Below are 12,804 nucleotides of genomic sequence, written 5' to 3'. Positions count from 1 at the left end.
TAACCAACAAGAACTAAGTGCATATTAAATGCAAGCATTTACATTTTTACATGCTGATTCATTGAAACCACACAACCACCCAACAAAGCAAAGGTATACACAATCCATCCATTTCTAAACCTAAATGTTTTTTCTTCCTATTCTTTTACCACAAATTAAGAGTTTACCTTCCCCAATGCATTTTCATTCACTCTTTTTTTGTCCTTGAGCAAAGCTCTCAAAAAAAAAAAAACCTAAGCAAAATAAACTACCAACATTTCTTCTCCCACCGTACCAAACCAAGGAAAACAAAGTAAAACCATATAAATAAGAAGGGTTTTCAAACTTTCATGTTTCAGACCTATGCTCCGAATCCAGGCTTACAGTCCCTTCACCCTCCAAAGATGACACCTGAAATTTGCATCTTGCACTTATCTTCTTCACTTCCTCACTTGAATATATGAAGATTTTTTTCACCATCTTACAAAATTCCCTACAATTAAAATAAAGGGAAAACAATTTTCTAAAAACCAGCTCTGAAAAAAAAATTGCACATGTGCTTGTAAGTTACTTACATCCATGGATCATCGCCCACAAGCATGATATCGCCCTCATCATCATTAAAAACAACGGACCATTTACCATGGGGACAAAGCTCTCCCTTGATATCAAACATTTTCTCCAACTCATTTATTAGATCATCATATCCTTTCAATACAGTTAAGTCAACAGCTCGACCAACTGCAATCCCTTGCATGTGTACCTTTGGAATCCACAAATATTGTTTCACCAGGAACTTAAATAATGAAAGCAATCTAAGTATAAACTAGCAGATACCCCAAAGTTTACCTTAGTACGAGTTCTTGTGGAAGTAGCAGCACCCTGCTTAGCCTGCATCTCCTTGGTTGATGTCTCTGATGCAACTTGCTTCTGCTCCTTTGAAGACTTTGAAGTTTCAGGATTCTGATCGATATGAGATGCAACTTGAATAGACCCTCTCACACCATTGTAATCGACAACTGTGCTCTCTTGTTCCTTGTCCGGGGGGACAGCTGCACTAGTGCTATCTGTCAAATTAAACCCAAACAACCGGCAACCTGTTGAAACTTCAGATTTTTTTCCTTTTTCAGCTTGGTCATGCATTGTGCCCTTGATTGGCCTCGATTGAATAGAAGACACATAACCCATGAGAACAGTCTGTGGTGTTCCAGTTTTGTTGTTGCCATCCATTGAATTGGGAAAAAGGTTTAGGGATACATTCACAAGAGAAGATGGCCAGGCGTTTTCAGGCAGAGTCCTTGAGTTATAACCTGCGCTACTATTGATAAGATTGTTATCAACTTCTCTCTGCCTCATAGGCCACATAACTTGGTTTTCACTGCTTTGGACTTCAGGTGTGCTTCCTACTTGAGTTAGTTCATGAGATTGTGTTGACCCACGACACCAGAAGGCTGAACCAGCTGAATTTGTAGTAATTTCTACAAGTTCAATAAATGAATCAAAGTTAACAAAGTCAGCACTCAAGACTCTACTGAAAGCACTTCAAGAATAATTTTCCCACACCAGAAGCTGGAATATCAACCAGTCGTGGTCTTTTGCTCTTTACAGCTGGTTGTACAAGATTTATGGAGGCAGAAGCCACAAATGGCTCTATTTCCCAAGGAGAAACTCTCTCTGGCCTTTGTGTTGTTGCAGGTTCATCCCATTGAATCTAAAAGGAGAAATAGCACTACCATCAAAAACAAGAAAAGAATTAAGTTAGCATTTCAAATCACTAATTCAAAACTATATTCAACCTTCAAGGACCGCCATTTAGATTCTGACCAATGTGGGGAAATATCTCCAACCCCAACTATGGTACCAGTGAACCTGATTTTGAAAAAGAAATCCCAATAGGTAAAAAGGATCAGAAAAACAAAAGATAAACTTGGAGATTGGACAACAACATACGGAGAGAAGCCTACCTTCTCTCAGGAGAGTCTTCCCCCTCAAATCTCATCTTGAAACGCATGCCAACAGAGAATCCATTGTTAATAGCCTCCAGATACTTATTTACTCCTATTATGAATTGGCTCGTCCTGAACAAGAGCAAAGGAGAGAAACTCAGTCCTGATAATCAGAATTTCAAACTAATACAAACAAATATGTTTACACCAAGAGAGAACATTAAACCTTGGCTTGTAGTACACAACAAAGAGGGTATGAGTTGTAACAGCATGAGCAGCTGTAGCAAGCACTCCTAAATGCATGCTCTGACTGGATATCACAGACGATGGCATTGTGCTCTGTCGACGAGCAAGCTGCCGAACCCCAACTCGTAGTTCTCCATTATCACCTCTAAAAAACATGCCACTACAGTTACAACCAAAGAGACTGCAAAAATGCCACGACTGAACCTGCACACACACAACACCAAAAAAAAAAAATCCAAAAGTCCAAGTACCTGAGAAACACAAATGCATCTCCTGCAACCAATCTCTTGGAAGTGACAAAGGTGCTCCACCCTGTTGTAAGTAAATGTCTCCGTGGTTGCCCTGACCATTAGTAATTACAAGTTAAAAATAGATCAAGAAAGGAACTAGAGGGTTTCAAATGTTCTACTTAAGAGGTCTATTTACTGCTTCCAAACCATGACATGTTCAGAAAGCAAATATGAAATGACATGAAACCATTACCCCTAAATATATGCTTAAACCGCCACTCAAACCCATGAAGATCTTTGGCAGCCAACTCCTGAGTTGGAGTTGCTTGATTCATATCCTGTAAAAATCAATAGAAACAGAGTTTTAGTCAAACACAATAATGTAACAGTCTAACAAGGATTATGGATAGATTAAACCAAACTTATTACCAAAGGAGGCAGGCACTCAGTAGCATGCTTTCTGAGAACAGAGAACCCTCCATGGGTGCTTGTGTCTGATGCCGTTAAAATCTTACAAAAGGAATGAACTGTCCTCTTTGGAGCCTCAATTGGGCAGGGGTCTGGGCAGGGATCAGGACTTGTAGGTTCACTTTGCTGCAACGATAACATAAGCATGCATCAAAAACAACTAGAGAAATCAATTATTTTCCTCAGGCCCTTTAAAAAATCCTATCTCGCTTCAAGGGTGATAATAATTTAGAAAAAATCCAAAGCCCGAGACTTATGAAAGGCACTAATTTAACTAATTAATTAAATTAAATTGTATGTTTCCATTCCCATTTCCTCAGCAAATCTATCAACCTAAAAACAAAAGTATGAAATAAGGATTAGTAAAAAGAAACGACAGGACAGTATAGATTTACATACATCCGATTCAGGCTGCAAAGTGATCTGAGCATAAACCTCATCTGTCTCTTGTTCTGCCTATTAAAAAAAGGATACAAGTAATAATAAGGTGATCTCGTCAAGCTGGAAAAATGAAATAACGAAATAATAAGAAACAGAATCAGAGATAGAATACCAGTAATTGAACGTGAAGAACACGACATAGGATCTTCGAAGGAAGATTAAACAGCGGGGCTTGATGATTAAGTTCCTGATTAGTTGACGCTTCTAACTGCAGAACACGTAAGTGCAAACTCAAAAAAGTATAAATCTCGAAAAACAAAGCCAAGAAAAGAGAAAGTCAAATGACAGATTTCAAATTTTCGATCTAAATCGAAGCAATTTAAACAAAAGGAAGAACCCAAATAGTTTCTAGAAAAAAAAACAATTACTTGTTCCATGTGACCCTGAGGGAAGTAAAAGACTCTCTCGTGAACCCGAGGAATCTCCACCAACGGCCCTGCACATAACTTCCACAGTTCTGGATAGAGATCATCAACATTCAAACCTATCAAACAAAAAATAAAAAGGAAATTTTTAAAAAAAAATAATCATGAGTTCAGATGGAGAAAAAGTAAAGTCAACCCAACAGAAACCATAGAGGGAAAAAAAAAGGAAAAATTAAAACTTCACGCTCCGGTGTGTAGCTGAAAAAACGCAAGAAATTAATTGCATAAGAAGTAGAAACAAGCAAAACCACCCATCAAGGATTTGTCATGATTTAAAAGCCTTCAAAAAAGGTATAGCTTCAACTCCGCCAAGCAAAATTAAAGCTGCTAAACTCAACCCAGTTGAGCTGAGCTCATTTTCTCTTCGAAAAACACCAATGTCCGTACCGTAACCGTACAACAGTTTAAAGAAAACCCATTTTTTCTTCTAGTTTCTCATCAGCCAAGCAGAGCCATTTTTTCAGACACCAAGAAAAAAAAAAAAAAGGCAACCCATTTTTCTCTAACTAAAAACTCACCTGACTCCGCATGAGCCGAGGAACCCCTTGGAATACCTTCTACATGAGCCATCAAAACGAGGTCGTACCGACGATGCAGAGAAAGAAAAGCACTAAAACAGAAACACTATAGCTAAAAAGCAAAAAAGTCTTTGAAGCAGGCAGAGCCTACCCCATTAATAAGGGCAGAGAGGATCCCCCAGGAAGAGTCGAAATAAGGAAAGAAAAGAAAATAATAAAAATAAACAAAAAATAAAAAGACTGACTAAACACGACGGTTATATATGAATTCAATGTTGGTAGTTTCCCTGTAACGACTGTGGGGATTTTCCTTTTTTTTTCCTCTTACTATAATCTTTGGCCTGCTCTGTTTCAGTTACAAAACCGCTTTCTACTTTTGTCTGGTCCACTTAAAACCGCCTTCTTTTTGGAGTCTCCAATACCATTTTGCTTTCTTTTTTTTGTTGAAGCACTTGTGTAATGCAAGAGTGGAGCTGCTGTTGCTATCCTTTGCTGTTGTTGTCTTTGTTGTTGTTGTTTTTTTGCCCCTTCCTTCCCTCTCTAAAAATTAGCTCAGAAAATATTGAATCGATAGTACCAAATCCCCAAAACCGTTTTCTCTCTCTCTCGTCTCTTTCTGTAGTTTTCTCATAAGTTTCTCCCTCCGATGCGTCTCTACTTCACTTGACTTTTTCGAGTTTTGCTCTCATAGTTCGAGTTTTAGTCCTTTTTCTCCTCACATCATGTGATTTTATCTGCAGTTCTTCTATCGCACCACTCATCGCTTGGCCACGTTTGTCATTAACAATTTGGTGATTTCATCTAAACCTAATTTCATTTTTGTAATACTAGTCGTTCTAATACTCATGTTTTTAATTATAAAATAAGTATACATCAACCCAAAAAAATTTGATATTTCATGTATCAATGTATAAAGATTGTGATTCACTTATAATTTATATAATATTTATATATTAACAATAGATTAAATATAAACTCAAAAATACAAGAATAATTTTCATACTGTTTCATTGATTTCACAACCAAACCAATTAAGATCCGACAGGTTTCAAAATAAAAAATGATTTTGATTTTATATCCTTTTAATTTTGAATATATAACCTATGTAAAATACATTATTTTTTTTATTTGACAATACAACACTATATTATATGTTTTAAGTTTTGTTAAGAATGTTCTTGAACTTTGATTTACTAGTTAAAGACGTTTAAAAAAATATCAAATATTTGATTTTAAATTAAAATTTTTTTTATTTGTATTAAAATTTTATTTTTATGATGTAATTAAAAAAAAATTTTGTTAAGCATTGATATTAGACACACTCCTATACAATTTTTTATTGAATGTGTACAAAATTCATCTTGCGAAAATGTTTCCATAATGAACATATAAATTCTCCCTTTTATGTGAAATCAAGATTTTGTAAGTGGAAAACATTAAAGTTTTGTACGAGAGTAAAACGTACCAATTTGAGTATTTTATTAATGTATCTTACTGTTGACATAAATTCCCGTTGTAAAAACGCAACAGGCCAATAAAAAAGTAATAATAGGAATAATGATTATCAGGAAATTTTAGTAATTTTAGCACCCAAAAAAAAAAAAAAGTAATTTAGTGTTACAAATCTAGAGTAAAAGAAAATGTTACTGACAGTAAAATTTGATGGAAACGGAGCTAGTGGGGCAAATGTTACCGCAGTTAACTTTTTATAACTGTGAATCACAGGACAACACCGTACAACAAGTGGAGAAGTGAATACAAGCCGTCTGATAAATGCCGCGTACGATTAAATGATTGCACATCACATCATTGATTGCCCTAATTTGTTTGACGCCACCTCGGTAAACGTAACGGCTTGGTTTCAGGGAGAAAGAAAACGGAGTCCGCTCTTTGGCGTTAGATCTGACGGCGCCGTTAGGAATTTTTTTTTGTTGGCTTATCGCCGTCTCTTTCTTTGTCTGCATCGTGGCAGGCAACCGTGTTGGCTCGTGTAAACCCGGCAAAGAATTTTGGGGCTCTTATTTTCGTTTTCTTCATATAAATAAATAATTTTTTTTGGGGTAATGACTGAATACGAGGGCTGTTTTACAATTTTTATTTTTTTCTTTTTATGCTTGGTTTTTGACATTGCGGATATGTGTAATTTACCGATGTTGCCATTGTCTCTTTGGGACCCATCGTACGTATGGTAAGTGTGTGGCTTTTCAATAGTTTTGTCAGATTTGTTGCATTCTATCTCAAGTATCCTTTAGGTCGAGTGATCACAAGCTCCAATTTTTTTTAATTAATTCTTCTTTAATGTAAAAATTGAATATTTATGCTTTTTTTTTCCTATTTGCTATAAAATAAAATACATAACCAATAAATAATTAATTCAATCGATTAAAATTTATTTTTTTAATAAAAAAATTTTAAATTTAAATTTTATCGATAATCACTTATTTAAATAATTTCAAATATATAATTTGTAGTCATATATTTTAAATTATCAAACATAATATATTTTATTTTAACTTAAAAAATTAAATAATTTATTTACTTTAAATTTTTTTACCAAAAAAAATACATAAATATTTTTTTATTATAATTTACCAGAGCCAGAGTTACAAAGTTTTTACTTTGTTGGTCTTTATGGAATATAAAATAATATTTTTTAAAAATAAATTATTTGATAAACAGTGAAATTTTTTAACTGTATAAATAAAATTAAAAAGTTAATATATATCTTATTTTTATTTTAATTAAATTTTATTTTGTATATATTTTATGAAATATATATCATTTTATTAACCTTTTTAATAAAACTAAAAATTTTTATTATTAATATATTTGATAATTTTTCATAAAACAAATATAATATTAAATTTATTACACTAACAATCTAACATCGTGATTTCAAAAAGTCAACACTTTAAACATGGAGAGGCCATAATTAAATGAACTATCATATGTTATGTAGAAGACTTTTCAAATCGAATTAACTTATGTACTAGGTAAAAGCCAAAAGGTTGTTATAAAAGGAAACTTTTTTGTGGTTAAATTCAGATATTCACATCATATTTTTTTAATGTCACAAAAGTTACATACAATATACTCAAATAAATTTTATGAAATGTGAAATTAACATTTTACGTTTTTATTATAGCACATGAAAAGTAATGTGATATATACTTTTTGTTATAATTTTTTATTTTCAGAAAGAATAATTAAAATTTAACTATTTGAAAACATGGTTTTATATTTAAGGATGATAATAAGTTGAATTGATACCCGTTTTTGTTCGTTTTGATTTTGATCCTATTTTTAAAATATTTTATTTGATATCGGATTAATATTTTTTATATTTGTTTTCAATATGATACATAAATGCATAATTAGCATCTAATCAAAATTAATTTAATATAATATTTATAAATATATATTTTTAATATAAATTATATTTTAATTATATAAAATTTTATTATTTTTATTAAATTTATATATTAAATTAAACTATTAAATAATAATTTTATTAATATATATGTATATATAATTAAATAAATAATTAAAAAATATAATTTTACATATATAAAAACGAATTAGGATGAAATACACTAAAACTTTAGCCTCCAATTAGACCTCAAAATTTTTTTAAATACTTAGATTCGTCTTTTACTATATATTCGATTTAAAAAAAATAATTTTATAAAATTAAAATAAATTAAATTTTATTAAATATGAATTATTTTATTCTTTATATATACATTACAATTAATTAAACTAATTAAAATACGGGAGCATCGTTATTGATTTATTATTTTGTGTTTATTCACATTATATGCTAATATTTCTTTCATTCCAAATGAAACGCTTCACATGACATTCTAACACGCATAAACCTGGAAATAACGACTTTACTAAACTAGAGAGGAAAAGGACAAAAAAAAAAAAAAAACGTGCTAGGCACATTCTTTGGGAGGAGCGTGAGTCACGCGAATGCACAGGAAACTAAAGCATAATATTTTTTCTGATCATGTCGATCTGTTAGGGGTGGTCCATAGTACACGTCATATCTGGAACCTCATAAAGCTCAGCCACGTGGTCTTGTCGTTTCCATACCCACGTGTCACAAGCTGACTAGTCTTGCCTTCTCCGATGCAGGACATTCTGCTTCCTATTTCTTAAACAAAGCGAAACTTCCCAGTCATTTGAAAAAATAGGGACATCATTAACAGTTTTTTTCCTTGGTATAAACCAAGAAACAAAGACAATACATCTAAACTATGAATATGTTTTTCCTTTGGATTTTAATAATCCTACTCTCTTTTTTTTGGTTTTAGCTTCTGCGGGTGTGGAAACAACATCAAATGCAAAAAATTTCGTACTAAAAAAATCTCTCCTAGAAATGTATTTTACCATATTATATATCAAGTAGAGGATAAACAATTGTTTGAAAATGATATTAAGAATCAAAGATAGATTCCCAAATCTAATATGGTTTGAATTCAACCAAGAGCATTGTTATAAATCAAGATTCCTTAAATCAAAAAACCAAATTAAGATCTTGTAGTTTTACATTTTAAAAATTTCGGTTTACACTAATTTTTGGACCCAATCTTTACACAAAATCAAATTTTAAGACTTCATCATTCAATTGTATCAATTACAAACATTAAATCTATCACTTAAAGATAAAATCTTAAAATTTCTTTTAAATGATGCTCGGCTAGAGTATGAAAATTTGAAATTATTAACATAATAAGAGATTAAATCGTAATTTTTATCAAGGAGATGAAACGAAATGATTTTTTTGAGTGTTGAAAAAATGTGCTAAAAGAAAAAAAGTGGGTGAGTGAGAGAAGGATGATAATTACTTGGTTTTGTTTGAGAGCGATAGAAATTAAGATTGAGAGGCAAAATTATCTCATGTTTCAAAAGGCGGACGTAAGAGGATCTTGACTGATCGGATTGGGGCACCACAACCCCACAGCCACAAATACGGATGAGTTTTCCGTTACATTCTTGAAATAGATCTACTTTCATTTTTTGTTTTATTCTCTTATAAATTAATTAAGAAGTACCTAAATTTATATATATTCTCACACGTGTAAAATATGTGCTTTCGAATATATAATTTTTAATTAAAAATTTAATATAATCGATTCTTGTAAAACTTGTAAATTAAAAATGAACAATTTGATTTAGTAGTGAATTGAATTTTAAAGTATATTGTTGGACCGTCCATTTTTAACAACCAACGGTTATAAATAAAAATCATTATTCAATTATTATATGAGGATTCACGGATGAGAATATTTTTTGCAGACATATCAATAAGAAAAGATTAGTGGTGGAGGTGGAATCCAAATCATATAACCTTAACTATGGTTATAATTAGACCACCAATCCACCATTTTATTATGCCAATATGTTTCACTAATCATAGCCAAAAACAAACTACTTGGTTAAACATCAATGCGTTAACCTCTCACCTCTATACCCCACATTTTTCCTTTACGCTTGATCAAAATTATATCACCAAATCTTGTGTAAGCATCGAAATGAAAGCGAAGGAGAGGGCATACTTGGAGAGAACAAAACTTTAACTCAGCTAGAGATGAAGATTTTATTCCAATTTTGCATCTTTTCAAGATTATAAGCAACCCTTTTGACTAAATTACATTAAAAAAATCCCCCAAAAGATAGGTCTAAATGAGGGAAATAAAAACAAATAAAAAAGACCGGTCAAAAATTTCAAGCTGCCTCTTTCACAACAATCGGTGAATATAACTACGCTGATTGTTAGGCAAACTTCTAAATGTACTTAATCCAAAGTTTACTTTTGTTGATTCATATTTTTTAAAAGAAATAATATTTAATAATTTTAAAATTTAAATTTAGTACTTATAATTTTTTTTATTATGATTTAAAAAAAAAACTTAATTGCATTAAAATTGTTGTTAAGTAGGGTGGATTAATTATTACTATTATAAAGTTGGTTGAATGGACTTAAATTTGTTTGTTTTTTTCCCTGCATCTCGAGAAGAACTTTTTTTTTTCCTCTTATATTGAGTTGTTGACCAAGCTGGCAATGAAAATGTCATCATCTGCATCCCTTGGAAGTTGGAACAAGAAAAAAATTATAATATCTTTTGCCAAATGAATTTTTCTTTGTAAATTCGTATGTGATGAGTTTCTCAATTTAAAAAAAAAATGAGAACATTACCTTAGTATTGGGGCATTGTTAACAAAGTGATGACATGACACGCAGGAAGTACAGACCAATCACATTTTAACGACTTATGGATTAATGCTAATTATTGTAGAAACCTATGATTAAGTGTATGACAATCACTATTGATGGCTGTAAGTTAATGGAGCTGATAAAAAAATTGACCCTTTGCACCTCTAAAGGGGTAAGATAATTAAAAATAAAAAATTAAAGTTGCATTAACCTTATATAAGTATAATCTTATCCATCTAATTTTGTAGATTCTTTTAGGATTAGAGATAAAATCCTTGATTATGATCAAAGTTGTTAAAGAGAGAGATTATATATTTATTGGCATCAATTTGAAGACAAATGCAAAGAAAAATGATATGTTGAAGGTGCTTACTTCTTCCTTTGATTCTATGCCTAAAGGAATACTAATTTTTCTATACATATATAAAAGAAAAAGCAATGGTACATTGACAGAATCTTCTGAATTGTTCCTGGGTTTATTTTGAAAAAGAAGTCCCTTTCTTATTGGGTCAAGTTAAAGTTAAAACATAAAAAAAAAAAAAAAAAGAAATTATGAGAAAGGGCAAGAGAGAGAAGTTCACCTTGAGACAATGTGAAGGCCTTTTGTGCGAGATAATACAGTGGGAAATAGATGATTGGAGTGGGACTTTTTTTTTTTTTTTTGGTGAATGCACACCCCATGTGGAGACCAATTGCCTTCGCGTTTCTTTGGTCTTGGTCTTTAAATTTGACGGAAGAGGCTCCCCATCGCACTAGGAATTTTTTGGCCACCCATATACCAACCCTAGGGATTTAGGGTACCCTACAAAAAATAATGGAGTGTGAGTTTGGTAGAGCATTAATTTAATTAAATTATTTTAATGCCTGGGAAATATAGTAAAGAAAGGGTGAGATTTGGAAGGTTGGTGTTCATGTTAAAATATGTGAAATCAACAATAGGCAGCTGAAATTTATCGAATATTAATTTTAGTTTGCTTTCTTCGACGGTGGACATTTTCCCCATGCTTGATTCATCTTATTAGATCATCACTTTAGCAATATATATCCCCTTCATATTCTTGAATTTCAAAATTATTTTCATTAAAAATTAAAATAAAAATACTTAAGCTTTTGATCCAATAATAAATACATATATATTCTTTCTATTTACAACAAGTAAATTGTTGAATACAAAAATTAACTTGTTCAAATATTAATCATACATAAAATTAATTTACATCCATGTAATTTAAACAAAGCTATGATAACACAAAAGAACCAAAAAAAAAAAAAAAAGAATTTGATTATGAACAACCACTTTTTTGGTGGCATGCTGGCATCTATATATATGTATGTAACCTCAATTAATGTTTGGTAGCATCTGCTTTTTTTTTTTTTAAATTTTTCAGTAATTAAACTAAGTATAAGGAAAGGGCTGAGATGGGATTTTGGTTTTATCATTGTCTATATAAAAACGACGGACTTTTTGACTCATTTTGACACTTTTGTGAGCCGTGAGATCCAATTCTTATGCAAAAGAATCTTGAGATCCATTGGCCCTTTTTCCTTTTTATTCTTTATAGCAATGAGGTCCCGAACCCAATTCATGTCACCTTTTCACGACCAGGAAGAAGAAAATGGAAGGTGCCGGTTGATAATATTGGAATGAGGGGTCCATTTACCCTTTGGTTTTGGCCATTTGATTGGTTTTTTTTTTTTTAAAACCAAGCACGTTTCTTCATTTTTGGAAAATAAATCAAAGGGGTTTATTTCATATATTTTCCTTTGATGTATACATGATGTTAATCATTGTACCTTTCTTTCATTTTTTGACTATTCATTTCTCAAATTTTGAAAATTTCTCAACTATCACTTGTTGGAAATTAAAAAAGGGGCAATTGATTATAATGAGTAGAAATGGGAGGCATGGAGGGATGAGAGAGCCATATGATGGTGGGGTCAAAGGAAAAACATCATCATCATCATCATCATCATCTTACATATATATATATATATATATGTAGATATATAATACCAATATTTGGGAGTGGAGAGCCAGAGAGGCGTCTTTAATTTGCATAAAAAAAATTAAGGAAAATGAATGAACCTTAGCCTTAATATTAATCCCCAAACAAAATACTAAAAAAAAACAATGTTGTAGTGGAAGTCAGATAGGCGGCTTAACCTTAACAAGAAAAAGGAAAACATCAACCTCAGCAAGCAAGCATTGGGTGCAATGGATGGATCGAATTATATGAATTAAAGTATTTACTTTTTTGGGTATTTTATTTATATATTTACTACCAGGTGTTACTATATGAATGGGGGAAGAGGTGGTGGTGAGTGGAC

The 12,804-nt window shown here is 31.6% G+C and overlaps 1 protein-coding gene across 2 annotated transcripts; it reads right to left on the bottom strand.

Moving 5' to 3' along the window:
* Positions 1 to 5,091, bottom strand: LOC111304848 (auxin response factor 18-like). 2 transcript variants are annotated; one of them, XM_022901829.2, is made up of 14 exons: positions 4,254 to 5,091; positions 3,679 to 3,794; positions 3,423 to 3,518; positions 3,269 to 3,325; positions 2,831 to 2,995; positions 2,655 to 2,739; positions 2,423 to 2,513; positions 2,152 to 2,316; positions 1,944 to 2,057; positions 1,776 to 1,848; positions 1,543 to 1,690; positions 829 to 1,457; positions 555 to 742; positions 1 to 472 (listed from the first exon to the last, which is right to left on the bottom strand). In XM_022901829.2, the coding sequence occupies exons 1-14, from the start codon at positions 4,303 to 4,305 to the stop codon at positions 328 to 330; spliced, it is 2,124 nt and encodes a 707-aa protein (XP_022757564.2). In that variant the 5' UTR covers positions 4,306 to 5,091; the 3' UTR covers positions 1 to 327. The 2 variants fall into 2 exon arrangements, with proteins under 2 accessions (XP_022757564.2, XP_089606970.1); XM_089750844.1 differs by having other exon boundaries at positions 4,123 to 4,255.
* Positions 5,092 to 12,804: the final 7,713 nt, after the last annotated feature.

Source organism: Durio zibethinus, chromosome 21 (genome assembly GCF_047325235.1).
Source record: "Durio zibethinus cultivar Kanyao isolate XHJ-2024 chromosome 21, ASM4732523v1, whole genome shotgun sequence".
In the NCBI taxonomy this organism is placed as follows: domain Eukaryota; kingdom Viridiplantae; phylum Streptophyta; class Magnoliopsida; order Malvales; family Malvaceae; genus Durio; species Durio zibethinus.
This window is presented reverse-complemented; position numbering and strand designations above follow the sequence as displayed.

Coding starts and splice junctions, on each gene's coding strand:
- LOC111304848 (XM_022901829.2), bottom strand. CDS start 4,305: ATGGCTCATGTAGAAGGTATTCCAAGGGGTTCCTCGGCTCATGCGGAG. Junction 3,326..3,422: donor TTCTTCACGTTCAATTACTG/GTATTCTATCTC, acceptor TTTTTTTAATAG/GCAGAACAAGAGACAGATGA. Junction 2,996..3,268: donor CTTTGCAGCCTGAATCGGAT/GTATGTAAATCT, acceptor TTATCGTTGCAG/CAAAGTGAACCTACAAGTCC.